Source organism: Rhinolophus ferrumequinum, chromosome 2 (assembly GCF_004115265.2).
Source record: "Rhinolophus ferrumequinum isolate MPI-CBG mRhiFer1 chromosome 2, mRhiFer1_v1.p, whole genome shotgun sequence".
NCBI lineage: Eukaryota > Metazoa > Chordata > Mammalia > Chiroptera > Rhinolophidae > Rhinolophus > Rhinolophus ferrumequinum.
In genome coordinates this window covers 60812583-60840503 of record NC_046285.1, presented here as the reverse complement: position 1 = coordinate 60840503, position 27921 = coordinate 60812583, and the positions used below count along the sequence as shown (strand labels likewise).

Genomic DNA, 27921 nt, shown 5'->3' with positions numbered 1-27921 from the left:
CGGAACAGAAACTCAGAAAGGGGTCTGTCTGGGAGTTCTAAAGTTCGGGAGGGGACACGGGGGGCGGGCAGTGGCTGTCACATGACGAGGCGGGGCAAACCCCATGTGCTCCGCGGCGCCGGGCGCGACTCCGCCCTTTGCGCCGGTCACGTGGGGGCGCCGGCTGCGCCTGCGGAGAAGCGGTGGCCGCCGAGCGGGATCTGTGCGGGGAGCCGGAAATGGTTGTGGACTACGTCTGTGCGGCTGCGTGGGGCTCGGCCGCGCGGACTGAAGGAGACTGAAGGTAAAGCCGCCATGTCCGGGCCCGACCCGGCCCCCCCACCCCCTCCCCCCGCATCCGCCGCCATCCGGGCCGGGACCGGCCACTCTGTGCCGCCGCCCCAGCGCCCAGGCTCCGCGGCTCAAGTCCGGGCCCCGGCCCGCCAGGGCCCGATCTCCGGCCCACGTGTGCTCGGCCTGGCCCGGCCTGGCCGCTGGGTGGGGGTGGGGGAGCGCAGGGCCGGAATATGCGGTCCCAGTGGCCTGGGAGGGCGCCGGGTTCGCCGGCCGCGAAGTGCCACTGCGGCCCAACCCGAGGAGGCCCGGCGGACGCAGGCACCCCGGCTCCGGGCCCGCCGCCCCCTCCCCCCTTTGCGGCCCGGCCGCCGGGAAGTGACACGTTGTTCTTTGGCACTGGCCGGCTCTGCGCAGGGAGGGCGCAGGAGAGGGAGGCGGCGGCGGCGGGCAGGGAGGAGCCCCCGGCCCCGCCCGCCCTCCAGGCCGACCCTCACTTGCTTGAAACCGGCTCTTCTTCGGCCGCCGCCCGCCTGGCCTTTTACGGCCCGACTCCCGCCCTTCCTGGCCTCCGCTTCTGGGCGGCGGCAGGCTTTGCCTTTGGTCCCGCGCGGGTGCCCCCGCGGCCACCCGCGCGGCAGGCGTGCCTTGTGTGCCCCTGGGCCAGGCCCCGAACCCGGTGTCCCCAGGTGGGGGGTGGGGACACCACGGCCGAAGCTGCTAGCTCCGTTTGTGATCCGGGAGCCTGGTGCCAGCAAGACCTGGAATTTCCGGTCTGGTTGGTCTTGGGCCCCGCGGAGCCAGGTTGATACCCCTCACCTCCCAACCCCAGGCCCTCGGATGCCCAGAACCTGTAGGCCGCACCGTGGACTTTTTCTTAACCGAGGGGGTGAGTGAGGGAGTCGTTTCAGCAGGTGAGGGGGGTGGTTGGAGGTGATGCGGGTTTGACAACGTGTTGGTGGGGACATAGGCTGTATATTTTCTGCTCCTTTACCCCCTTGGCACCTCCGGGGCTCGGTGTGGGACCTAGCCTTTGCTTCACCCCTCCCCCACTCCATTTGCCTTAAGCTTGGGTCCCTTCCCCTTTCCGAGCTCCACTCTTTCCTAACAGGTGCTGGGGGGACCCTGATGTGGCACCAAATGAAATGAACAAAGCTCCACAGCCCACAGGCCCCCCACCTGCCCCGTCCCCTGGACTCCCACAGGTAATCAGGGAGGAATTAGCAGACACTGGGGTGGGGGTGGGGGAGACCAGGCAGCCGGTCAGAAACAGGTTCCAACTCTCTGGATTTTCCCACCCCCATCTGTGTCAGGGCAAAGTGCAGCGTCCTGCTGCCAAATTGAGACAGGGCCCCTAGTTGTTCCCAGGGGCTGGCTATCATGGGGAGGGGGTATGTGGACTGTTGATGCTCTTGCCACAGATCTGCTCCCCTTACTTTACCAGCTTGGGTTTCTGCCCCACCCGGGTTTCCCCTCTTGCTGAACTCTGGTCTCCCCCCTTCAGCCAGCGTTTCCCCCGGGGCAGACAGCACCGGTGGTGTTCAGTACGCCACAAGCGACACAAATGAACACGCCTTCTCAGCCCCGTCAGGTGAGGGGCTGTGGGGAGGGAAGTAGGGGACCTGGGTGGGAGCCATGGAAAGCTTAGACCAGCGTGGGCCTAGGATGGAAACTCTGGAGGCCCTGTACCTGCCCCAATTTCCTGAGAGTTGCTCTGTTCTTTCATGCGGCTCTGCACTTTGCGCTGTTGATTACTTATGGCCCCTTGGGGAGTGTGTAGTCGGTGGGGGTGGCATTCCTAGGGGTCCTGGTGCCACGAGAATTGGGGGCAGTGCTTTGGGTTCTGCTGCCAACTCCTGTTTTCCTATTTCCTCCTTTTACCGGGAGGCTGCCATTGCTCTATTCCCCTTCCCTTCTTTCTCTTTGGACTGTGGTAAGATAAACATTCTAGCTGGTTCTTGCCTTTCTTTGTTTCCTAAATTCTTCCCCACTAAATGGGAGGATTCCTGTCTTACTTCCCCCTTATCACCTTGGGGATAATTCTCTTCTTTCCTGTCCCCATGTGCTCTCAGGGAGGATTCAGGTCTCTGCAGGTAATACCCTTTTGCTAATCCTGGACCCTCTCCTGGTCTCACTCTTACCCTCCACCCTAGTCAGGGACTAGACATAGGGATTGGGAGGCTTTAGAGTGGGGACTTGTTTGCTGTCCATACCCTCAGTCTGAGGCCGACCGATGCATGTTAGGGACTAAATCTTGCAGAGTGCATACCTGGGAACCGGGCAACTTGCATGTTAGCTGTTGGCTCCTCAGTAACTTCGGGTGGAGCAGTGCATGCCGGGGAGTCGATTGCCCTAAAGGGCTTTACTTAGGCATGATGCATCTAGGTGTCAGGAAGCCTCTGTGGAGGGGTAGCCTGGTGGGGGTGAGATGAGTGTGCATGGCAGTGAGGGAGTAAAAACAGAGAGTGCAAAGTGTATACTTGAGTGTGAAGGGCACGTGTGAGTACAAGAGGCCACTTAACCATCATTTGGTCAAGTGGGACTTAGAAGGACTGGTCCCCATGCTCCGAAGCCATCAGTACTTCTCTCCAGACTAGAGACATTACGGAGTGGCCATTTTGCTGTCCACTTCCTCCTCTTCCCAATATCAACTGTCTTCCTCCCTCCTGACAGCACTTCTACCCTAGCCGGGCCCAGCCCCCGAGCAGTGCAGCCTCCCGAGTGCAGAGTGCAGCCCCCGCCCGCCCTGGCCCAGCTGCCCATGTCTACCCTGCTGGATCCCAAGTAATGATGATCCCTTCCCAGATCTCCTACCCAGCCTCCCAGGGGGCCTACTACATCCCTGGACAGGTGAGGCTGGAGGTTTAGGCACTGGAAGTCAGAGAACCTTGTACCCCAACCCTTACCTCCCCTATCCTGACCCTCCGGTCCCATCTCTTCTCCAGAGGTGGGACTTCCTTCTGGTCACTGCCCAGAATTGACTTGTCCCATCTTGCCCTACATTCTCTTTGTAGTCTGATAAGATGCTCAGCTCCCTCAACTCTTTCTCTCCCCTCCTTCCCTCCCTTCCCCCTCCACCAGGGGCGTTCCACATATGTTGTCCCAACACAGCAGTATCCTGTGCAGCCCGGAGCCCCAAGCTTCTATCCGGGTGCAAGCCCTACAGAGTTTGGGACCTACGGTAAGCAGGGGAGGGAGTGGTGTGAGTGCGTCCCAAGGAGCGTCTAAATCCACCAATTCCTCAGATCCTTTCCAGGCTGGTCTCTTGGTCTAAAAACGATAGCGTTGATAGGTAGTAGGGATTGGTGCTTAATACGGGGCGGGTGGAGATTTTATCCTGTTGCTGAGAGTTGGAGTCCTCCCCACCTCAAGAAATACTGGATCAGTCACCAGTTTGAGGACCTGTCAGTAAACATTCCCTCTGACACTCGGTTGGGGGGAGCCCTTGTAACATGGATTTGGGAGGTTTTTGTAGCTGTTTTTCATTTACATTCTAGGAAAGGATTAGTCTGTTCTTTATGGCAGTGGTTTCCAAAATTTTTTGATCATCAGGAAAGATTTTGAGTATGTATCTCTAATACGTGTATGTTTTTGTTTGTTTATATGTATGCATAATTTAAACAACACTTAGTGTTGCTTGTGAAAAACAAACAAGTGGAGATTATGGATGAGATTAAAGAGTGCATCCCATTTTGGAGACCATTGCTTTAAGGAATTCGTTTTACCTCATCCTGGGCCTGGTTTATAATGTTACTTTTTTGTTTCCTTGCCCCTGAGTAAAGGGCTGGAGAGGGGAACTGGACTCAGGTTGAGTGGCTCAGGGTTGGTAAATCTGTTTTTCGTATTTTCAGCCAGAGACCTGATTCTGTTTCAGGTTAAGTAGTTGCTGTTCCCTCAGAGTATATGTGTATGTGGTGCCGAGTAGTGGGGTATACACACAGCACCTTATAGGGTAGAAGAAGAGCCAGAGTCCTGGTGGCTGGTGTGTGGTGGGAAAGGAGCGCCTGCCTATGAGGGGTGTGTGTCAGTGTCAGGAATTCTTGTAAACGCAGTTCAGACTGGTTCCCCAGCTTTGATAGACACCTAGTTCCCTTGGGGAGGAGGGTGGGGCAGGGCAAGGGGCCGGCTGTGGGTGATGAGAGGTTCTGGGGTTGGGAGGTGGCTCAAGGAGGCATTTGTATATATGGTTGGCCCTGACGCTGCCACCATTCTTCCTTTCCGTGTATGTCTCCCCTCCACCCAAGCTGGCGCCTACTACCCAGCCCAGGGTGTGCAGCAGTATACCCCTGGTGTGGCCCCTGCCCCAGTTTTGATGAACCAGCCACCCCAGATTGCTCCCAAGAGGGAGCGGAAAACGGTGAGTAGCAATAAGGGGCCCTAGGACATCTGGGAAAGGGAGAATCAAGGTCGGGCGTGTTGTGGATCAGGGAGCAGGAAGTTGAAGGAGCTCATCAGCTGAAGTGGGCAGAGAATGGGGATCTGTGAAATGCTCAGGTTCTCTGTAAGGCACGGAGGTCACAGTGTAGAAGAAGCTCATGGGAAGCCTGAAGTGGCTAGTGGAGAAATTCCTGAGAGACCTGGGTTCCGGGATCCATACGATCTGTTTGGTTTGGGGATTCTGGTGGCTTGCTTTAGAAATGGTTTGTTTTCTGTGGCCCCACCTCCCCCACTCCCCAGTCCTGGAAGCTCTTGAGGCCTACGCCTCTGCTCAATCCTCAAGCCCTGGGCGTGGTGCCCAGAATAGGGTGCCAGGGCTGGGGAAGCCGCTGAGTCACCCTGGCTCCACCCACTGGATCTGGGCCCTGCCCCCAGAGATCAGGCCGACTAGCCACAAGTGAGCTGGATGGGTGCTAGACAGGGGTCCTGGGCCCCAGGGTGTGCGGCCACTGCCAGGGGGACTGCTGGTAGGGCAGGGATGAGGGCGGGAGGGGCATTATGATGTATGGGCGGCTCTGTGAGGTCAAGGGCCTCTGAGGGGTGGGAGCCAGGGCAGGGACGACAAGAGCAGCCGGATGGGTTGACAGTAGAACTCATGGGGTTTCTGGCCCCCACCCACCTGCTTCCCAGTGGGGGGTGGAGGGTTGGCCTAGAGTCTTAGGAGTGGGGCAGGGCAGAGACGTGGGCTCCTCCTGCTTCCCACTTATCCCATAGCTTTCTTTCCCCAGATCCGAATTCGAGATCCAAACCAAGGAGGGAAGGATATCACGGAGGAAATTATGTCTGGGGCGCGAACCGCCTCCACACCCACCCCTCCCCAGGTACTGTCTGCTCTCTGAGTAATGCCCTGGCTGGGATGGCGATTCTGCCCTGGACTCCCAGATCCCTTGGTCTTTTCCTTCACTAAGGGATTTATTTCCCTGCTTTCCTGGATTTCTAGGCAGAGCTAAAGTAGAAATGGCCCTAGTAAAGAAGGGTTGTGGGACTCTGCAGGGCAAACTTGGTAACCCTTTGTGTCCTGCAGACGGGAGGCAGTCTGGAGCCTCAAGCTAATGGGGAGACACCCCAGGTTGCTGTCGTTGTCCGGCCAGGTACGTGAGCACGTGGGGCAGAACTTTTATGGGGGAGGAGTGTGACAATGTAAAATGCCAGAGGTGGGGGTGACTTGAATCGGGTGCCAGAGAAGAATGACGTAGGTTTCAAGTAGTGGCATTTTGAGGGTAGTTTTTGGCTGAAAAGGGAAAAGGTGGGAGAAGATTGTGGCGTGGCGGTGGTTGGGGGTGGGGTTGGGTGGATGGATAGGTTAGGAATGTCTTGGCAGAGAGGAAGAGAAACCACAGCAGTGAAGGACTTGCCTTTAATTACTCATTCTTCTCTCCCGTGGTGCAGATGACCGGTCACAGGGAGCAATCATTGGGGGCCGGTCGGGGCTGCCTGGCACAGAGCACAGCCCTTCAGAATCCCAGCCTTCATCACCTTCTCCGACCCCGTCACCACCCCCAATCTTGGAACCAGGGTCTGAGCCTAATCTCGCAGTCCTTTCTATTCCTGGGGACACTCTGACAACGGGGATGATACAGATGTCTGTAGAAGAATCAACCTCTGTGCCCCGTGAGACTGGGGAGCCGTATTGCCTCTCTCCAGAGCCCACTCCCCTCGCTGAACCCATACTGGAAGTAGAAGTGACACTTAGCAAACCAATTCCAGAGTCTGAGTTCTCTTCCAGTCCTCTCCAGGTTTCCATCCCCCTGGCATCTCCCAAGGCGGAAGTTCTTCTTGAGCCTAATGGCACGATTCCATCCGAGGATCTGGAACCAGAGCTGGAGTTGAACCCAGAGCTTGCCCCTCTTCCTCTCCTGGCTTGTCCCTCTGAATCCCCCACGCCCATTGCTCCAACTGCCCAACCTGAGGAACTGCTCAACGGAGCCCCCTCGCCACCAGCTGTGGACTTAAGCCCAGTCAGTGAGCCACAGGAGCAGGCCAAGGAAGTTGCAGCACCAGTGGCTTCCCCCACCGTCCTCTCTGCCACTCCAGCTATGGCTCCTCCAGCTACTTCCCCTGCTCCAGAGGAAGAAATGGAAGAAGAGGAAGAAGAGGAAGAAGAAGGAGAAGCTGAGAGTGAGAAGGGAGGAGAGGAGCTGCTCCCCCCAGAGAGTACCCCTGTTCTAGCCCACCTGTCCCAGAATTTGGAGGCAGCAGCAGCCACCCCAGGTGAGGTGTGGCTGGATGGTAGAGGTGGGGCAGGCGGAGGGTGTGGTTCTTTCTGTTCATTGATAATCTTTCATTTGTGCCATTGTGACTGGGTAAGAAGCCCTGTGATGGAAACTAAACTAGATTAAGGAATTTTAACTCGAAAGAGGGTGTAATGGAAAGGGGAAATTTTACACAGTGGCTGCTTTTTCTTTTTCGCAGGAGTTAGGGATACTCCTTAAGTTATTCCCACTCCTTTGTCCTTTTTTCCCCCCTAAATAGTGGCAGTATCTGTGCCAAAGAGGAGACGGAAAATTAAGGAGCTCAATAAGAAGGAAGCTGTAGGAGACCTTCTAGATGCCTTCAAGGAGGTAAGGGAGCACTGGGGAGGGGAGAGGGCAGAGTTTGGGTGTGGAACTGGTCGTACTACAACCAACACAATGTTCCTGTGGTTGCAGGTGAACCCGGGAGTACCAGAGGTGGAAAATCAGCCTCCCGTAGGCAGTAATCCCGGCCCGGAGCCTGAGGGCAGCAGTGAGCCCCCGCGGCCTGAAGACTCAGAGGAGACCTGGGACTCGAAGGAAGACAAAATTCACAATGCTGAGAACATCCAGCCTGCGGAGCAGAAGTACGAGTATAAGTCAGGTACGCTGAAGGGAGGGCTAGGATGCGGGCTGCTCTCGTTAGGGCCCCCGAGACAATAGTACTTCATCCTGTCCTTCTTGCAGATCAGTGGAAACCTCTAAACCTTGAGGAAAAAAAGCGTTATGACCGTGAGTTCCTGCTTGGCTTTCAGTTCATCTTTGCCAGTCTGCAGAAGCCAGAGGGACTGCCCCATATCAGCGATGTGGTGTTGGAGAAGGTGGGTGGGCTTGAGGGGGAGGCTAACTCGGTACTGACTGGTGGGCTTGGGAGGAGCCTGAGGTCCTGAAAGAACAGTCGGTAGCCCTGGCCTGTTTCTGATACCTTCTCCGTCCTCTTCACAGGCCAATAAAACACCACTGCGGCCACTGGATCCCACTAGACTTCAAGGCATAAACTGTGGCCCAGACTTCACTCCATCCTTTGCCAACCTTGGCCGACCAGCCCTCAGCACCCGTGGGCCCCCAAGGGGTGGGCCAGGTGGGGAGCTGCCCCGAGGGCCGGTGAGTGGGACTGACTAGAGGGACAGATGGGCAAGGGGAGTGGGGATGTGGCCCTCTGGTTGGGGGGTGGGGAGAAATCAGCCTTGGAGATGTGCGGTGGTGGTGTCTCGAGTGTGCTGACTACTTCTGTACCTTCCCTTATTTAGCAGGCTGGTCTGGGACCCCGGCGCTCTCAGCAGGGCCCCCGAAAGGAGCCCCGCAAGATTATTGCTACAGTGTTAATGACCGAAGATATAAAACTGAACAAAGCAGAGAAGGCCTGGAAACCCAGCAGCAAGCGGACAGCCGCTGATAAGGACCGAGGGGAAGAGGATGCTGATGGCAGCAAAACCCAGGTACCAACTTTTGGCGAACTTGGGTTTTTTGCTTCTGTTTCATCTTCATCTGCGTTAAGTCCCCACCACCCTTTCTAATCCCTCCCAGTGGCCTCTGTTCTGAGACTCACTGGATCCTGTGTCTTCTCTGTGCCTTCTCCCCACCAGGACCTGTTCCGCAGGGTGCGCTCCATTCTGAATAAGCTGACACCCCAGATGTTTCAGCAGCTGATGAAGCAGGTGACGCAGCTGGCCATCGACACGGAGGAACGCCTCAAAGGGGTCATTGACCTCATCTTCGAGAAGGCCATTTCAGAACCCAACTTCTCTGTGGCCTATGCCAACATGTGCCGCTGCCTCATGGCGGTTAGTTTCCACTGTTTTCTAAACCTTGTGGTCTGGCTTCCACTTCTGTTCCCAAGACTCCTTGAGTCTAGTTCTTGCTTCTCCTCCAGCCTGTGCTGTTGATGGCAGCCAGGAGGAGGCAGCGCTGGGGCTAGAGGTATTCCTGGGATAGGTAGGTAAAGATTCTGGGAGGGGCCTTCCTGTCTTGGACTAGTCTGAATGTGACATCCTCTTCGACATACAGCTCAAAGTGCCCACTACAGAAAAGCCAACAGTGACTGTGAACTTTCGAAAACTGTTGTTGAATCGATGTCAGAAGGAGTTTGAAAAAGACAAAGATGATGATGAAGTTTTTGAGAAGAAGCAAAAAGAGATGGACGAAGCTGCTACGGTAAGAGAAAACCCAACTCCACTGCCCACCCAGATGCCCCTCAGCTGTAGAGTTGGGGGTGGGGAGAGTAGTTTGGGGGTGTCTCTGCCTTAGGACATGAGTGCTTGTTGCTGAGTTTAGAAATTCGATATGTAGGAGAGGGTTTTAGCTGTGTGGCTGGGTATCTTTTGATGTGATCCCTGTCCCATGACTGGCAGGCAGAGGAACGGGGACGCCTGAAGGAAGAGCTGGAAGAGGCTCGAGACATAGCCCGACGGCGCTCTTTAGGGAATATCAAGTTTATCGGGGAGTTGTTCAAGCTGAAGATGTTGACAGAGGCCATAATGCACGACTGCGTGGTTAAACTACTTAAGAACCATGACGAAGAGTCCCTCGAATGCCTTTGCCGTCTGCTCACCACCATTGGCAAAGACCTGGACTTTGAAAAAGCCAAGGTAGGAGTCCTTGGAGGTGGAGGGGGACAGGCTGAAGCGCGCGGGCCTGCTATGTGCTGACACACTCCCTGTTGTGTCCGGGCCACTGAGCCACCGTGATGAAGCTGAGGGCCTGCAGCTGGAGGTAAGGGATTAGAAGTTCCTGGCCTGATTCCTTTGCTTCTCCCTAGCCCCGAATGGATCAATATTTCAACCAGATGGAAAAAATCATTAAGGAAAAGAAGACTTCATCCCGAATCCGCTTTATGCTGCAGGATGTGCTGGATCTGCGACGGTGTGTGTTCCCTCCTTCCCGTCGCTCTCTAGTCTTCTGCCTCTGACCTCACAGCCCCAGTTGCCGACACTGCTTTGGCCCTCTGATGGCTTAAATATCTCTGTCCCCACAGAGCAACTGGGTGCCACGCCGGGGGGACCAAGGTCCCAAGACCATTGACCAGATCCACAAGGAGGCAGAGTTGGAGGAGCATCGGGAGCACATAAAAGTGCAGCAGCTGATGGCCAAGGGTGGCGACAAGCGTCGGGGGGCCTCCAGCCCACCTATCAGTGAGTTTGAGGCCGGGCTTGAGGAGGGGCAGTGTGAGGGCCTGTGCTTTCCCTGATGACTCCTTCTTAGTGCCACGTGTCTGGGCCACTGAACCCAATGATGGAACTGAGGATCTGAGGAAGCGAGGCTGGGGCGGCCCGAGGGGCAGGGCTGCCGGCCTCACCCACGGCTCCAATGTGCTCTCCTTTTGTCCCAGGCCGCGGCCTTCCCCTTGTGGATGATGGTGGCTGGAACACGGTCCCCATCAGTAAGGGCAGCCGCCCTATTGACACCTCACGACTCACCAAGATCACGAAGGTAGGGCTGTGTGTTGGAGGGGGTGATGTGGATGGAGGGTGAAGAGGGATCGGGTGGCATTAGACACAACTGTGTCTTAGTCCCCTGACTCCCTGAGGTGGGGAAGGTGACAGCTGCATTTTCCCTCTTGGACTAACTGGTTAGATTACTAGAGACAGGACTACCCACCCCAGGGAGTGTATTCACATTGCTTCTGGCCCCTCAGTGGTCAGCAAACTGATGTGTGCACCAGATTCAGCCCATTCATTCCCTGCTTCTGTACTTGCCACAGGCTGAGAATGGTTTTTACATTTTTAACAGTTGGGAAGAAGTGAATACTGTTACGTGATGTGAAAGTACGTGAAATTTAAATTTCAATGTCCATAGTTTTATTGGAACACAGGCACACTCATTCCCTTCAGTTATCGTTTGTGATTGCTGTCATGTGACAGTGGCAGTGTTGAGGAGTTGAAATAGAAACTGTGTGGCTGCAAAGCCTAAAATATTTACCTGCCTGGCCCTTTACGGGAAAAGTTTCTTGGCCCCTGGTCTAGGCCTTTCGTGGCTGCGTGTGGCTGGAGGCTTTAGCCAATTAGACCCATGACTTTCCACTTCCTTTCCTTCCTCAGCCTGGCTCCATTGATTCTAACAACCAGCTCTTCGCACCTGGAGGGCGATTGAGCTGGGGCAAGGGCAGCAGTGGAGGCTCAGGAGCCAAGCCCTCCGACGCAGGTATGGGAGGTCACTGTAAAGAGCTGGGTGCTTACTCATTAGCTCTTGAGGGTAGAGCTTTGTCTATGGGAGGCTTTCGGTACAGAGTGGTTAGGTAATCCAGGGGCTGTGTACTTGGTAGGCTTTAGTGTTGGGATTAGGACCAAGTGTCCTAAACTGGCAACTAGGTGATAGGATGTAAGAAAATGGAGGTTTTAATCTTGCTTTTCTGCCTCCTCAGCATCAGAAGCTGCTCGTCCAGCTACTAGTACCTTGAATCGCTTCTCAGCCCTTCAACAAGCAGCACCTACAGAAAGCACAGAAAACAGACGTGTGGCCCAGAGGTGAGGTTTCGAGGTGTCTTTGTTCTTCACACAGAGAGGACCATGATTGGGTTTGGGTTGGTGCCATAGGAATCCTTAATACCTGCAACGTTCAGGGACCCTTGCTTGAGATTGGGGCAATTTTCCTGGTGCCAAGAACAAGGCCCAATCATTGCTCAGCAGGTTGGGTGGTTAAAGGAAAGAGCGCCTGGGTAGTACAGGTGAGAGACCATGTGCTTGTCTTTCTTCCAGGAGTAGCTTGAGCCGGGAGCGCGGTGAGAAAGCTGGGGACAGAGGAGACCGCCTAGAACGGAGTGAACGGGGAGGTGACCGTGGGGACCGCCTTGATCGCTCTCGGACACCTGCCACCAAGCGGAGTTTCAGCAAAGAGGTGGAGGAGCGGAGTAGAGAGCGGCCCTCTCAGCCTGAGGGGCTGCGCAAGGCATCCAGCCTCTCAGAGGATCGGGACCGCGGGCGGGATGCCGGTGAGCAGCTGGGAGAGGACACGAGGGGAATGGTGTGCGCTGCTTTGGGATTTGCCAGTCTCCACACCGTCTTCAGAGCTCATACCTTGTTTGCTGGGAAGACGGGAACTGAAGAGTCTCGGATCTGTTTTGTATCCCCTCAGTGAAGCGAGAAGCCACCCTCCCCCCGGTGAGCCCCCCAAAGGCCGTGCTGTCTGAGGAGGAGCTGGAGAAGAAATCCAAGGCCATCATTGAGGAGTACCTCCATCTCAATGACATGAAGGTTGGCAGTTGGAGGGAGCTGAGTGATGGCAGAGTGGGGTGTGGGTCACACGCGGACTGTTTTCCCTCCTATACTCTGTGCCCCTGCAGGAAGCAGTGCAGTGTGTGCAGGAGCTGGCCTCACCCTCCTTGCTCTTTATCTTTGTCCGGCATGGCATCGAGTCCACACTGGAGCGCAGCGCCATTGCTCGTGAACATATGGGACAGCTGCTGCACCAGCTGCTCAGTGCCGGGCACCTCTCCACTGCTCAGTACTACCAAGGGTATGACTGATTTCTGTGGGCCTCCACTTTTTACATACCTACAGATTTCCCTCCTTTGTTGGGCCTGTGGATCCTTGGGTAAGAGTGTAGGCTCCTCAACCATCCTGGTCAACATTACTTTTGGCAGGGATGGGTGTGAGCCATCTAAGGACAAGAAGGTGGCCTTAGCTGGAGATAATTGCCCCATGTTGAGGAAACGTTCTTGAGGGGCTCCACGGTTATCCTTTAGCCATGCCTTGTTGACCCAGAAGAAGGGTCAGGGCCTGACTCCTCTTTTCTAGAATGTTCTGATTTGAATTCCCTTTGTAGGCTGTATGAAGTCCTAGAATTGGCCGAAGACATGGAAATCGACATCCCCCATGTGTGGCTCTACCTAGCAGAACTGGTGACGCCGATTTTGCAGGATGGTGGCGTGTCCATGGGGGAGCTGTTCAGGTGAGCTCCGTTTGGTGGAATTCAGGAGGGTAAAGACGGAAAGAAAAGGGGGAGAGGGGAAGGAGTGGCAGGTTTGACACCTGGTTTGGGAAAGTGAGGTAGTATGTTGAGAGCTTCTTGTGGAGGCTGTGAACACAGACTGTTTTCTTACAGGGAGATCACGAAGCCCCTGAGGCCCCTGGGCAAAGCTGCCTCCCTGTTGCTGGAGATCCTGGGGCTCCTGTGCAAAAGCGTGGTGAGTGAGAGCCTTTCGGGGGTGATGCGTTCAAGACTTCTCTTGGCACCGTGTGGTTTGGGCCTATTTGCGGTGACCCTGAAGCCTCGTGGTCCTTTGGTAGAATGGGGTTAATGGAGATGGTACTATTGTGTTGGTACCTTAGAGGCTGGCACACTCCCTGCGACCAGTTCCTCTTGTGAGTTCTGGACGAGGCAGGAGAATGGGAATCTAAGACCCTAGGCTCTTGATTAGTTGATTGATTGATTCATTCATTCAACTAGTGTTTTGTTTCTGTTTTTCTAAACAAACATTTACCACATACTGGGCCCTGGGAATACAACAGGGAATAAAACACAGGAAACAAGTTGGAAGAGAAAAAAGTAAGAAATGACAGCTTCGTAAAAACAACAGTGTGAAATAAAGCGTGAAATAAAGTACTAGAAATGGAGTGTTTTAAAGTACTGTGAGGTGGCAAAGGAGTGTGTTTGGTAATGTTCACGACAGTAAGCTTTCCTGGAAGGGTGCTGAAGCTGCCCTTGTGAAAGTTAATTGGTGACTAGCATGTGGAAAGATGGGAAAGGCAAGCTGGGTGTCGTGCCTTCCAGCTTCTCAGTGAGAAGTTGGTGATGAGAACTTGGAAAGTGAGTTTCAAAAGAGTTCAGCTATCTGGAACCCGGAAGAGTGAGACTTTCAGTTGAAAGGAATTGTTCCTTCGGTATCATATTAATCCTTTTGGTAGAAATATGTATCAGGATAATTTGTTTAAAAAAAAAAAGAAAGCATATTGAACTACTTGGGTATTTTCATTGAATGTACAGTGCATAGATTATAGGATGTGTTTATGCTCTGCTAGGAAAAGACTTATGGTCTTATTTTTTAAATGTAACATATCAGCAGTGAGACAGCTCCATTTTAGTGGTGTTAAAATAGGCATCTTTAAAGTCCACGAACTATATAATCTCATTAAGGGTTGATGTCGTCATTTTGAATATCTGTTACTATAAAAGAATAATGCCTTCAGAATCTCTTGCCTTGTACAGAAAATGGGCTGACTGCTGTTTGTGTGAAGATTTCTCGTTTGCATTGGGGGTGGGGGGGGTATATCTGCTTCTGAAATGTTCTGGACTTGGGAAACAAGCATACTTGTTAGTCATCCTCTCCCATAAGCATTGTTGTTTGGAATAATGAAAAACTAAACTATTTTAGAAAAAGGCAGATGAGTGTGGAAAGCTGGAATAAGATAATTTGGATTTAGTTGTGTATCTTTTGTGGTCCAGTAATTCTTTGAGACTCTTGTGGAAGCTAATAAACATTTTTCCTGGAGACTCTTAGGTCATCATCCCCCACCAGCCTCATAGCACTGCGGTGGGTGAGCTTTTGTGTCTAGGGCTGAAGTCTGTGCCCAGTGCTAGACTAGGTGTGGAGGGACTGTGCCTATTTGGTACCTCGGTAGCATCCTAAGATCCTAGCCCCTAATAGGTACCTAGTGAACTTGGAGTAAGTATCCGATGGATGCCATTTGTGGTGCTGTTAGATTACTGAAGAGAGAGAGTTGCTGAGTTGGTCTTGTTTTTTCAGGGTCCCAAAAAGGTGGGGCATTGTGGCGAGAGGCTGGACTCAGCTGGAAAGAATTTCTACCTGAAGGCCAGGACGTTGGTGCCTTCGTCACTGAACAGGTTTGTGGCTGCCGTTAGGTTAACTCCATGTGGGGCTGGCCGGTCTTCTCCCTCTTTCCTCATCTCACTCACTTGGTACACTTTCCTCCTGACTATGGGCCGTTTCACTTGCAGAAAGTGGACTATACCCTGGGAGAGGAGTCAGAAGCCCCTGGCCAGAGGTTGCTCTCCTCCGAGGAGCTGAGCAGGCAACTGGAGAAGCTGCTCAAGGAGAGCAGCAGTAACCAGCGCGTGTTTGACTGGATAGAAGTATGTTTCTCCTGGGTATTGGAAAAGAGGGATAAAGGAAAGGTAGTTCTTGGTGTGGTGATGGAGATACAGTGAGAACTTGTGGACCATGTATTTCTCTTTGTATTTCCCTTCTGCACAGGCCAACCTGAGTGAGCAGCAGGTAGCATCCAATACATTTGTTCGAGCCCTCATGACAACTGTCTGCTATTCCGCACTTATCTGTAAGAGGAGCCAGGGAGATGTTGGGGCAAGGGTGGGCCCAACAGACAAATGGAGGGAGGGAGTTTTTGGTCTGTGCCTCCTGGTTGTGAACCAGGCTGAGGGTGCGTTATTCCACTTATCCGTGTCTTCCTTTCTGTAGTTGAAACGCCGCTCCGAGTGAATGTTGAGGTGCTGAAAGCGCGAGCGAAATTGCTACAGAAATACCTATGCGATGAGCAAAAGGAGCTGCAGGCACTCTACGCCCTTCAGGCCCTTGTAGTGACCTCAGAGCAGCCCGCCAGTAAGAGCCAGGCTGGAGGGACTGGACGGGGCAGGGCGGGGGGCGGGGGGCGGTGGAAGAACTGCCAGATACCAGGGGCAGTCATGGAAAGTGCCTCAACCCAGGAAAGGTGGGGTGGTCGTTGGAGAGCAAAATGCTCTGATGGTTGATTCTTGACCTCTAGGACGTTTGTTCCCTTGCCTACAAATGGAAGGAGTTAGACCCAGCCTTGAAGGCTAGCTACCTGTTTTGAGCTTAGCCAGCTCTTAGGTCTCAGGAGTGCAGAGATGATAAATGGTAACGTTTTCCTCTGCCTGGCACAGGGCTGAGGTGCTTTTCTTCCCTCGTTTAATCCTCACAAGTATTGTTTAGGGTAGATGGTGTTACCCTCTTTTCCATATTGAAAGACTGAGGCTTAGGTTAACATGCCTGAGGTTGTGTGCTTTCAGCAAATGGGTACGTGCCAGGGCCCTGGATATTACAGTGAGTAAGTCACACACAGTTCCTGTGCTGGCCTGGAGTCTATACAGAGTGATAAGTATTGGAAGATGGGTCTGGAAGGGTACACCTAGTCTGAGGGGTGATGAGTGGGAATTGACAAATGGGAGCTAAATGACAAATGGGATGGGGAGAGGCTTGGAACAAAGGAACTGTATGTAAAGGAAGGCCCTGAAGTAGAAAGAACTGGACACAAGGCAAAAGAACTTTTGAAGGAAGGCCATTGGGGGAGAGCAAGTAACCAGTCTATCTTAGTTTTTAGATCATCCTGGCCAACAGTGGGAAGAGTGGTTTGGAATGGGGTTGACTGTGAATGTGGCAAGATCAGCAGATCAGGAGTGTTGTTGGTAGTGGCTCAGCCTTGCCAGTGACAGTGGAGATAGGAGAGGAGTGGGCAGTTTTAAGATGCACTGGCCTGGGAGAGGTTGATGAGAGATCAGAAGTCATATGACTCCCAGGATGGTTTTTGCAGGTGAGGTGATAGTGTGGCACCATTCGCTGGGTGGTAGGAAGCACTGGACCGAGTTGTTTGGTCATCGTGAATTTGTAGTCTGTGGGTAGCGGTGATCAGGGATGCTGGCAGACAGCTGGGTGTGTGGATTCATTTGGAGACGAAGAGGTCAGGGGTGGAGGTTCATGTATGAGTTGCTGGCACAGGGCAACACATGCAAGTCGTAAGAAGACACACGATTGCCTGAGGGAGAGTGTTGAGAGCCTAAGATGGCACCTTGAAGTGCAGGACCCACAGCTAGGGAATCATCGGACAGGGCCCTTTGAACAAAGGACAGTAATTTTAGGAGAAGGAAGTGCTCAGTAATGCAAGACGCTACTTGAGAGTCCCATGGGAGGAGACCTGAAAGTTAAGGGCTACTGGAATATAAAAACATGGAGGCCACTCTGGCAGAAACATTTCGTGGAGCAGGGGACAGAATCTGGATTGGAAAGGACTGAGTAAAACTCGACTGAGACAGGAAAAAGGAAACAACAAATGTAGACAAAATCTGAATTCAATTAATCTGTTGTCAAAAGACAAAAATCTTTTGTTTGGTTGTAGGAGATAGTGGTTGTAAAGGAGGCCTTTTGTGTTGAGATTGGAGAAACTTGGGCTTAAAAGTACAGGGCAGAGTGGATAATCGATTATATAGGGTCCCTAGGATGGATGTGCATGGGACTTAGAGCACACGTTTGGGATAAGTGGCCGGCTGCTGTTGCGGTGGTACAGGAGTGGGGGGTTGACCACAGGTGGCGGCTGTAGATAGATCTGAGGGTGTCCTGGCTTACAGCTTCTCATAAATGGCTCAGTGTTTCACAAATGGACTGTAGGTCTTACACTTTATTCATTTCTTTATTCAGAAGAAATGTATTCACTGCTCAGCCTCTTGCTTTTAGAAGCGTTAAGTTTGCTTTGGAAAGACTGGCAGTGCATTGTGGGGAAGGGAATCAGTTGTGTTCAGGGTTATAGGACAAATGCTTGGAAAGGGTAGTAGCCAGTGGGTGAGGGAGAAAGAGGGTCAGAGCAAGAGATGCTTGAGTTGAGCCTAAAGGAGTTCACCAGGACGGTGACAAGAGAAAGGATGTTCTTGCCAAAAAATGTAGCACATGTAAAAGTGTCAGAGAGGGTGTGTATGTTCAGATGTGTGGAAAGTTAAAAGGAAATTGGGATCGAGAGTTTGTCAGAATCTAGTGGGGGCCAGTGGATGTTCTAGGTTATACCCTTGACTTGTCAGTGATACAGCTGGGACTTTTGTAATTTCCCTAATTCAGGAGTACCAATTCTGCATGTAGTTTTTTTCCATTAAACATATCGTGAGTGGAGAAATTTGAACATGCTGAGGTGAGGCTGGGCAGATTTGTAAGGTTTGGCCAAGTGACTGATTCTTGTCTCTTAGACCAAGAGATTATTAGCTTCCTATTAGAGACCTAGTCACTTTGAAATGGTCAGACATACAGTTGTCAGGATGGTGGGTCAAGAGTCTTGTTTTAACATTGGAGCTTGGGGAGGGATCCTTTGCGGATGGGATGGGGTCGCTGTGGGCAGTACGCCTCTTAACTCTGTCCTGCCTGCTTGCAGACCTGCTTCGGACGTTCTTTGATAAGCTGTACGATGAGGACGTGGTGAAGGAGGACGCCTTCTACAGCTGGGAGAGTAGCAAGGACCCTGCTGAGCAGCAGGGCAAGGGCGTGGCCCTTAAATCTGTCACAGCCTTCTTCAAGTGGCTTCGTGAGGCAGATGAGGAGTCTGACCACAACTGAGGGCGGGGTGGGGCCGGGGACTTGGAGCCCCATGGACACTCGGATGGCCCAGCCAGCCGCCTGGACTGCAGGGGAGTCAGCAGCAGTGGCGGCGGCAGTGGGTGCCTGTAGTGCGATGGTGTCTAAGCTAATAAAGTGGCTGAAGACGCAGGATGGCTTGGGGCTGCCTGGGGCCCCCTCCAGGATGCTGCCAAGTGTCCCTCTCCTCCCCTTGGGGCACAGAGATATATATAAAGTCTTGAAATTTGGTGTGTCTTGGGGGGGGCACCACTGCCTGCCCCTGAGGTCCTTTTTTTATTTTCTGAAAATCACTCTTGGGACTGCCGTCCTCGCTGCTGGGGGCATATGCCCCAGCCCCTGCACCACCCCTGCTGCTGCCTGGGCAGGGGGAAGGGGGGCACGGTGCCTGTAATTATTAAACATGAATTCAATTAAGCTCACTGCCTGTACTTTGTGGCCTCCTCCCTCTGGAGAAGGTATGGATCAATGGGCAGCCTCCTTTCAAGAGCTGGCACTCATCTATAGCACTGTTCCTGTAACCTGGCACCCCTCTTTCCTTTTCCCCTGTTCATAATTGTGTAGGGTGGGGAGGTCACTTTCCTGGAGGGTGGGGCCCTCAAAATGGATGTAGTGGGGTGCCCTGATTAGGACAGGAGGAGACAGTAGCTGTGCAGTACTTCATAGAACACACTTAGCTGGTTTCGCTCTATGTGCTCCAGACCCCTTTGCGTGTAGGTCTTGGGTTTCAGGCTGTTTATAGCCGGCAAAGCCCTTTATGGTTTCAAGGTCTCATCTGTAAAATGAAGGGGCTGGATGCAATGAGGTCTAACGTCCCGGTGCAGTGCGACTGGCCGCCTGGGCCCGGTGCGTGCCTGCCCATCGTGGTTACCTCCGTCGTCTCCCTTTCACCCCCGCCCCACCCAGTTTAAGGGGTCGCTCCGCAGTTGGGCCTGAGAGCATAGAACGAGCTTTTTCCATACGCCGCTCGTGCGTGGCCATGACGTCGCCTTGGTCCCGCCCGCTTCGGGTGGTTACGCTAATGGCCACGCCCCCGTGCTGACGTCACTAGCCCGGTTCTCTCTCCGGGGAGCGGCGGCGGACGCGCGGCTCCCACCCCCTCCCTCTTCACGGGTTCTCCCCTCCCTGGTGGCGGCCGCGGTCCGACACTGCAAGCTGATGGCCCGGGTCCCGAGTGCGGGCTAGCGTGCCTGGGTGCCCGGCCAGGGGCTGTATCAGCTCTGGGAGCCCGGCGGGTCAGGGTAAGAGGCGGAGGCCGGGCACCGGTTGGGGAGTCGGGCCGCGACTGCCGGGTGCGCGGGCCGCGGGGGGGTGGGGGCCTTGAGGAGGGGTCGGATGTCGGGAGAGGGAGGAGCCTGCACCGAGGAGGCGGGCCAGGCGAGAAGAGGAAGCAGGCACGAGCGGGGAGGGGGCTAAACCGACTTGGGTTCGCTTCTTTGGCCTCCCTGCTTCTGGGCTCTGCGGGGCAGACTCGTGTCTTTCCGCCTGGATTCCCACCGCTGAGGCAGGAGGCGCACGGCCTGGGGAGGGGCTAGTCAAGCCTCCTCAGCCCATGGCGACTGGCCTTGTCCGATTACATACACTTGTCTCACTGTCCTGGGAGTGGCCCTATGCTGGGAACCTGCCTCTCCCATCTGTGTCCCAAGCCCCTTAAGCCTGCAAACGCTGTTCAAGAACCCTACCAGGGAGTTTTTGATTAAACCTTACTCCGCACTTCAGAGTCAGCTGGTGGATGAAGGGGACTGAGGCCCCACTTGGGGCACCTGTGAGCACCTGATCGCCTCTTACCTCTTAAAACTCTTAGTTCTGTTCCCCCACATCCAACAACAAAAAATCATCCTACCCTGTGGAGGGAAACGAGCCGAGAGGGAGGCCATCAGGGCTTCCTTCCCACAACTGCTGACCCTTGCTTGGGCCTTGGTTCCCATTGATGGTAAATGCTGGGGCCTGGTCTTAGTCCTCTACGTCTGAGGTTGGCCAGCTTACTTTACTCCAGTGTCATGAATTTCTCCACGCCTAAGGCCAGGCAGGGACATGTGACGTTGAGGGCAGGGTTTGGAATGGGTCCTGGGTTTTCAGGGCAAATGGTCAGTCACACCAGGCTTAGGTGGTTGGTACTTGAGGTTCTTTGGAGCTAAGACTCTAGCTGAGATTGTACTTTCCTTGGGTTCCCATGAGGAATTCTGGGATTTGTAGTCCTAAATGAACCTCATGGCTTTTGAAGCTGAGAAGCAGCAGGCTGCTCTGATTCCTCTGGCCCTGCTAAGGCTTGGAGTTCTGGAAGTCATTCCCTCCTGTAGTCAGGAGAGTTTGGCTGATCTCAGGACTGGCCTCAAGAGCCCTGATTAGGTACCAGCTGGGGGCCAGGGATGGCCTGTAACCTTGTGTCTTCCTTCTGGTTGGTAGCATTTCTGGGGACCACCAGCTGGCTGAGGCTCAGGGACAGAGACGGCTGCTCCAGCTAAAGGTCAGTTGTGATATATGTTGCCTGTTGGCGCTGTCTAGGGGACAGGCCTCAGCTCGCTGAGCTCCAGAGAGCTTGGCTGGGCCTCTGGCACTCCCACCTCCTCAAAGTCATGAGGCAGGCATGTTCTCCTTATGTGTCTAGGCACAGGTTCCAAGTGGGGAGGGGACTGGCTCAGCATCCGGAACTAAAATAGGAATAGAACTGGGAGCGGAGCCTGGAGCAGTTCTGGGCTTTGGTTGTCTGCATCAACACAGCTAGCATGCCTATGATTTCTGTGCTGGGTAAAATGTTTCTGTGGCAGCGTGAAGGGCCTGGCGGACGATGGACTTGTCAGACAAGTCGCAGAGGTGAGACCAGGGGCTGTAGATGTGATCTGGGAGGTGATGGGAAGCTGAGGAGTAGGGTGCTCAGGTGGCAAGAGGAAAATTACTCTGGCTTCGATATTGGGAACCCGGCTGAAACAGGAACAACCAGGCTGGGGCCAGACAGGGCATCAGGGAAAAGGCTTGGGGGACTGGGACGAAAGTCAGAAAAAAACCATGGGTTTGTCAGGAAAAGAGTGAAGAGCTGCATACCAGCTGAGGCTGGGAAGAGCAAAGACCCAAGGAAGGAAGGCAGCAACCTGCAGAGGATCTAAGGTGGTGGTGGGGAGGGGGACGGTAGCGGGAAGGGGACAGTAAGGGGAAGGGGAATGATGATGATGGTGGAAGAATGAGTTGTGCTTTCCAACAGGAGTGGGACGACTGAGAAACCGGAGAAGATTTGGAATTTATCAAAGCTTAGGTTTCATCCTAGGGTTTTGATGGCAAAATATCTCCAGAGGAGGAAGGTGGCCAGTGGATGGCACAAAATGGCCCCAGGGGCCTAAAGGTCAGGGCTGTGGAACAGGGGCTTTCAGAGTTGTGGAGTGCACCAAGTGGTTGCTGATAATTTGGGAGATGGGGGAGGGGGTGAGGAAGAATGATATGGCAACACCGGATGTAAAGGGGGATCTTGGCAGAAATGGGAGCCCAGCTGAACAGCCTTTCCACCACCCCACCGCAGTGGCCTCGGACCCCGCGTGGGCTGTGGAGTGGATCGAACTTCCTCGGGGCCTCTCTCTCTCTTCCTTGGGATCTGCTCGGACCCTTCGAGGCTGGAGTCGGTCCTCCCGCCCTTCCTCCGTGGACAGCCAGGACTTGCCAGAGGTGCTGGAACCCTTGGTGTTGGTGGGGGGGAGGGGGGCCACGTCCATGTGAAAGTGATCTGTATCCCCCACCCCCGCCTCGCCAGCCTGTTTCTGGCTCCCTTTGCCTGTGAGCGGAGGCGCTATCCGGCCGGGAGCGAGGCCGCCCCCGCGCCGGTCTGCTCTTCTCGGCGCGGTGCCAGCAGCGGGCGGGCTGCTTCGCGCCTTAGTCGCTGACGTCAGCGCATCCCGGGCTGTATCCCGGGAGACCCTGTTGCATGGTGATGGGTTGCCAGGGAGACATACACCTTTTCTCGGGGCCTCGGCCGCAGCTGCGCGGAGCGCCAGCACGGATGGCGGCGACTGTGGGGAGTGAGGGGAGGGAGGGTGAGCGAGCCAGGAAACACCCAGCAGGTGCTCCTCCCTCCAGGCCTGGCCAAAGGCTACCAGCGCCACACTGGGGGCCCTGTCAGCCAGGTACTGAATGGAAGGGACAGGGTGGGCCTGAGGTCAAGGGGCAGGTAGAGCCCCTCTTGTGAGGGGTAGAAAATGATGGAGAAGAGCTAAGCGATGCCTGGGAGGGGGCGTGTGCTTCCGACTTCTTGTATTCGCTGAGGGAAATATTTGCCAGGGGCTTGCCAGGGAGCACGGGAGCCAGGTGCAGGGTGGAGGTAGCAACCCAGGTGAATCAGACTCAGGCACTGTCATCTGGAGATCCCTCAGGAGAGAGGCAAGGGCAATGCTGGGGGTGGGGGCGGGGTTGAAGAAGACAGAGAAAACTGAACTGAAAACATAATAGGAGGTGGCACTTGAGTCAGGCCTTAAATGGTCGGGAGCGTTTTGTCCGGCAAGGATGGCATTCTTAGCCCAGGGGAAAGCTGGGTTCCCTGGCAGGAGGGCTGCTTGCTCACAGGGAAGGTGGAGAAGTGGGGTTTTTCTGGGCAGAGATCAGTGCTGGATTCCAGCCTGGCCTGGAAGGAGGCAGGGGCCTCAGAGAGTGGGTTACTTCAGTGCCTGGCTGTGAGCTTGCACTTCATTGGATAGCGGAGGAGCCCAGAAGAGATTGTAAATAGGGACATATTCATGACCAGTTGCACTCCAGGAAAATTGTTGACATTTATACCTTGCCTCGTTCGTTCAGCCTATGTATTTTGAGAGAGCACTCTGTACCAGGCACTGTGCTAAACGCTGGGGTACAGCAGTGACCACAATAGATGGAATTTCTCAAAGAGCTAAAGAACAGTGAGGGAGACCAACAAGAAAGAAGGAAACACAAACAATAGACCATAATTACACACATGGGGTACATTGACAGAGGATGCTGACTTGTTACAGACGACAGGGAGAGAGTAGACAACAAAGTAGGGTGGTCAGGAAGGCTCTTCTGAGGGAGTAATGTTTTAACCAAGACCCAAAAGATGGGAAAGAGCCACATGAGGCTGAGAAAATAGCATGGAGTTGGAGGAGCTCGGGGGACCACCACTTGGGTTAATCTGGGGGGTGGGCATTGAAGACTTGAGGAAGGGCCGTGGCAGTGGGAGTGGTATTGGAGGATGAGGGTTGTGTCAGACGCAGTTTGGAGATGGAACCATTAGGTCTTAACATAAGCAAAACGGGAGAGCTGATGGTAATGCTGAGGTAAGTAAGCGTTAGGAGACAGTGGATGGGAATCCTGTGGGTTGGAGCCAGGTTGAGGGGGAGAATGGTGGGGTGATGCACAGTAAGGAAGTCTGCAAGCAGAGCCAGATGTGGGAAGAAGGTGTTTGGTTTCGTTTGGGGCATGCTGAGTTTGTGGCCTCGGTAGGCTCTAGAAACAGCTAGAATGTGGTCTGAAGACTTAAAAAAATGAGGAGAGGAGCAAAAGGGAGGGGACCTAGATGCCATACCTTCTCCCTTCTTCTCTTCTCAAAGACCCTACTCCATGGTTCTTTACTTCCCAACCTGCCTCCTTCCCTTCTGGGAGCTGGGAAGGTGGAGGGTTAGCTGAAGTTCTGCTCCTTTGGGCCTGACCAAGTCTCCATTGGTCCCTGGAAGGATACAGTTTGCAGGTCCAGTCTTCTTACCCTTTTACGTATCGCAGCAGCCATTGGGAAACATGCTACCCTGGCATCTCTTACCTGCTCCTATTTCCCCTGACGCCTTGGGGGGGTATGGGCATGTGGGAGGACACTGTTGTCAGAGGAGCACTCACCCTCTGATGCTGTCCCTCAAGGTGAATGTTGGAGACACAGTCGCGATGCTGCCCAAGTCCCGGAGAGCCCTAACTATCCAGGAGATAGCTGCGCTGGCCAGATCCTCTCTGCATGGTATGCACCCCCTCCCATGCTCTGGCCATTTGGTCCTTTCTTCTCCCTTTCGCACATGCCCTTGGGGACTGTATCCTGTGAGCTCTTGCGAGGATCTCCCTTTTCCTCCCTTTTTCAGGTAAATCCCAACCTCCTCCTCCCACCCAAAGGCACATGTGAAACTTAAGTACCACCACCCTTCCACTTCCTTCCCAGATGCTCCCTGGCGCATGCTCTTACCAGGCTTCCTGACTCTGCCCCACCTCCAGGTATTTCCCAGGTGGTGAAGGACCACGTGACCAAGCCCACCGCCATGGCCCAGGGCCGAGTGGCTCACCTCATTGAGTGGAAGGGCTGGAGCAAGCCGAGTGACTCGCCTGCTGCCCTGGAATCTGCCTTTTCCTCCTATTCGGATCTCAGTGAGGGTGAACAAGAGGCTCGCTTTGCAGCAGGTGGGTGACAGAAAGGGGATCAGCCCTGCCTTTGTCATAGGGATGCTTTCTCTCATCTCCTCAGGCCTGTTGTGGGGGTTGGAGTCTTTCCACATCCCTTTGTCTTCCCTCTCCTGTCTCCAAGCTGAGCCCTCATCTTAGTTCACCTTCTCTGCTAATGAATTCCGTGTCGTCCCCAACAGGAGTGGCCGAGCAATTTGCCATTGCAGAAGCCAAGCTCCGGGCATGGTCTTCAGTGGATGGCGAGGACTCCACTGATGAATCCTATGATGAAGACTTTGCTGGGGGAACTGACTCAGGTGAGAGGACATCCCGTGCCAGTGCTGCCTGCTAGGTGGACCTGCCTGACAGGCCCTGTGGTTCAGAGCTCAGCCTTTGGAAGGGGAGAGGAGTGCTGCAGACTCTGTCCTGGCAGTCCTTGACATTCCAGAGTAGGAGGGCTGTCCATGCTCGTGGGTGGGCAGCCAGCAAGTGGAAATAGAGCAGTTCCTTTCCCATAGGTGCTGAGCCTTCTCGGCCTGTCTGTGCAGTTGGGCCTTGCAATCCTCAAAAAAAAGCCCAGAGACCTCACCAGCACCTATATGCTACTGTGTCCCTGGGAGCATGTGTTGTACCTTGCCTCTGAAATGAGCCACCGTGCAGCAGCACAGCACCTTATGGGGCTGTGCCCCGAGGTAAATAGGAAGGCTTGCTGGGCCTGGACCGTCCGCGGAGCCGCTGGCTCCAGCTTAGCGTCTTCACATTCCAGCTGAGACCTGACTGGGGGCCTTTCTCTGGGCCATTGCTTGCAGAGGGGAACCTGCGGGGCTGTGCACCTGTGCACGGCCCTCCTTTCATCTTCCATTTTCTGGACTACACGGCTGACTTCCTCTAGCTTCTGGACTGAAGCCTCCAAGGCCTCCATCCCCACCCCACCCCATCCCCTTTGCCTTTGAAATATTGCCTGCACCCACCCTCACCCCTCCAACTAACTGACAAGTTCTCAGAGGTGGGCAATACATTAGAGCAGGTCGGAGACTGTTTCTGTGGTGCAGAGGGGACTGGTTTGGATGACTGAGACCAAGACAGACCTGAACCACAGCATTTTTGTTTGATTGAGTTCCAGGCCTGCTTTGACCCCTGGTATAACGACTAAAATTTATCCAAGGCCACTTACTAACCCATGTGGAATCTTTGTGCAAATGAGAAAGGTACCCCTTTCTCTGGTGGGCTCAGCCCCATGCCAGGGCATGCTGCTTGGTGAGCAGAGTGTGGGCTGAAATTCAGCCCTCACTCACTGCCTTGGACAGGCTTCCCTTGTGCAGCAAATAACCTGCAGGACCTTGTATGGTGTCCCTGCATTTATTGCTTTCTTACAGTGTGCCACTCTCTCAACAACCCCATAAGGGAGGCAGATTAGAATCTCCAATTCACCATTAAGGACATAGAGACACTGAGAGGTTAAGTGACCTGCCCTGACTTTCCCAGCTCCTATCCACTATCCCCAGAGCTGTGCTGAGGATAGAGTGGGGAGAATGTGGCTTCCAGGTTGGCCAGTTAAGATGGGGCTAGAGGGCTGTCTTCTTTTCTCTCCCCCGACAGACATGGCTGGGCAGCTGCCCCTGGGACCCCACCTCCAGGACCTCTTCTCTGGCCACCGATTTTCCCGGCCTGTGCGCCAGGGCTCCATGGAACCTGAGAGCGACTGCTCGCAGACCGTGTCCCCAGAGACCCTGTGCTCTAGTCTGTGCAGCTTGGAGGACGGGTTGCTGGGCTCCCCAGCTCACCTGGCCTCCCCGCTGCTGGGTGAAGAGCTGCTCCTTGCCAACCTGCCCCCGAGCCGGGAAAGTGCCTTCCGCAGCCTGGGCCCATTGGAGGCCCAGGACTCACTCTACAACTCTCCCCTCACGGAGTCCTGCCTTTCCCCCGCCGACGAGGAGCCAGCTCCCTGCGAGGACAGCCAGCCGCTCTGCCCGCCACCAGTGGGCAGCTGGGAACGACAGCGGCAAGCCTCCGACGTGGCTTCTTCTGGGGTGGTGTCCTTAGACGAGGATGAGGTGCAGACAGAGGAACAGTGACCTGGATCATGCCTGGTGGTGGCATGTGTCCCCTGGCTACTGCTGGGGGTAGAGCCTCTCTGCCCAAGTGTGGGCACGAGGCTTCCAGCAGAGCTCCAAAGCCTAGAGGGCTCCTGGGAGCTCTCCGTCTTGTTGTGTGTTTTGCATGAAAGTGTCTGGAGAGGAGGCAGGGGCCAGGCTGGGGGCGCATGTCCTGCCCCCACTCCTGGGGTTTGCCGGGGATTGCCCGGGGCCCCTGGGGCATGGCTACAGCTGTGGCAGACAGTGATGTTCATGTTCTTAAATCCAAAATGCCATATACATATTTCCTCCTTGGATGATGTGAACCTGAGGGGTGGTTGTGACGGCTGTGTGGGGTAGAGCTGGAGGGAGCCTGGCCTCCCCCTCTCCCCTGCCTCTCTCTGCTTCTCTCCTCAACTCTAAGTCCACAGTGCAGTGCTTGATAGAATCACCCCCACCCGGGGAGCCGGGAGCCTACGGATTGAGCCGTCATCCCCCAGGGCTCCCTTCCCTGCTGGGCTCGTGCTGTGCTTCACCTCTCCATCGTCTCTAATCTTCTTCTTTTTTCCTAAAGAAAGAGGGGTCTTGGTCTGTTCTTTCAGTCGGATCTTCTCTAGGAGGCATTGGAATGATGCAAGCATGTGCCGTCCACCCTTTTCCTGACCGCCCTGGCACGGTCTGGGCCCTTGCCCAGCCCCTTGTAGGAAGTATGGGCTGGGACCTGGCAGCTCCCAGCCTACCGTGCTGTCACATTCAAGGAGTTCGTTAGGGTGGAGTTGGAAGAAGGGATGGTTGCTAGTTGTGACTTTCCTGTTATTCCAGAGAGGGCCACCAGGGGGCCACACTAGCGGCCAGGCAGTTGTCTGCTGATGCCTGAGCAGGGCAGGAGTTGTGCCAACTGGTGACAGTCATGAGGGAGCGTCTCTCCTTGGGGAAAAGAGGGTAGTGCCTTTCTTGGCTGAAGGAAAGGCCAAAACTACAGTTTTGGAACAGGGGGCCCCTGTTTCCAACCAGGGTGTTGAGGACCAAGCAGTGGAGGCCTCTGCAAATCCTGCATTCCATGGACAGCAGGCTCTGGAGTTTTATGGCTGTGGGGGGTGTGGGTAGCTGCAGATTTCGGGCCTTGTAGGCTTCGGCAGGTGAGAGGCCCCATGGTAAGAACAAGAGCTGATGGGCACAGGTATTCTATATATAAGTGGCTCATTAGGTGTTTATTTTGTTCTATTTAAGAATTTGTTTTATTAAATTAATATAAAAATCTTTGTAAATCTCTATATACATCTGGTCATTGGAG

General features: G+C 54.4%; 2 protein-coding genes and 2 non-coding genes across 7 annotated transcripts; all 4 read left to right on the top strand.

Annotated features, from left to right (window-relative positions):
• The first annotated feature begins 148 nt into the window (after nt 1-148).
• EIF4G1 (eukaryotic translation initiation factor 4 gamma 1) lies at nt 149-18618 on the top strand. The gene is given in 35 exon segments (XM_033126926.1): nt 149-283; nt 1106-1162; nt 1385-1478; nt 1778-1864; nt 2346-2366; nt 2947-3123; nt 3355-3454; nt 4518-4630; nt 5439-5531; nt 5735-5801; nt 6100-6921; nt 7183-7271; nt 7359-7545; nt 7629-7762; nt 7887-8045; nt 8192-8380; nt 8528-8725; nt 8949-9095; nt 9293-9529; nt 9700-9804; nt 9916-10072; nt 10270-10370; nt 10979-11081; nt 11302-11404; nt 11636-11868; nt 12012-12130; nt 12220-12392; nt 12702-12827; nt 12981-13062; nt 14623-14638; nt 14641-14720; nt 14835-14969; nt 15091-15172; nt 15313-15453; nt 18002-18618. Coding segments are annotated over 33 exon segments (4818 nt in total). The 5' UTR covers nt 149-283; nt 1106-1162; nt 1385-1418; the 3' UTR covers nt 18184-18618.
• On the top strand, nt 9578-9648 carry LOC117014677 (small nucleolar RNA SNORD66). The gene has a single exon (XR_004421581.1). It is a non-coding gene; the product is annotated as a small nucleolar RNA SNORD66 (small nucleolar RNA).
• LOC117014670 (small nucleolar RNA SNORD66) lies at nt 10120-10194 on the top strand. Its single transcript, XR_004421577.1, has one exon. It is a non-coding gene; the product is annotated as a small nucleolar RNA SNORD66 (small nucleolar RNA).
• Nucleotides 18619-19249: 631 nt separating the features above from the next.
• On the top strand, nt 19250-27889 carry FAM131A (family with sequence similarity 131 member A). Of its 4 annotated transcripts, XM_033090738.1 has the most exons (7): nt 19250-19442; nt 20608-20668; nt 21713-21855; nt 24046-24139; nt 24388-24570; nt 24753-24869; nt 26152-27889. In XM_033090738.1, the coding sequence occupies exons 4-7, from the start codon at nt 24070-24072 to the stop codon at nt 26625-26627; spliced, it is 846 nt and encodes a 281-aa protein (XP_032946629.1). In that variant the 5' UTR covers nt 19250-19442; nt 20608-20668; nt 21713-21855; nt 24046-24069; the 3' UTR covers nt 26628-27889. The 4 variants fall into 4 exon arrangements, with proteins under 4 accessions (XP_032946629.1, XP_032946646.1, XP_032946637.1 ...); XM_033090746.1 differs by lacking the exon at nt 20608-20668 and having other exon boundaries at nt 19264-19442; XM_033090728.1 differs by lacking the exons at nt 19250-19442; nt 20608-20668 and adding an exon at nt 20859-21015.
• Nucleotides 27890-27921: the final 32 nt, after the last annotated feature.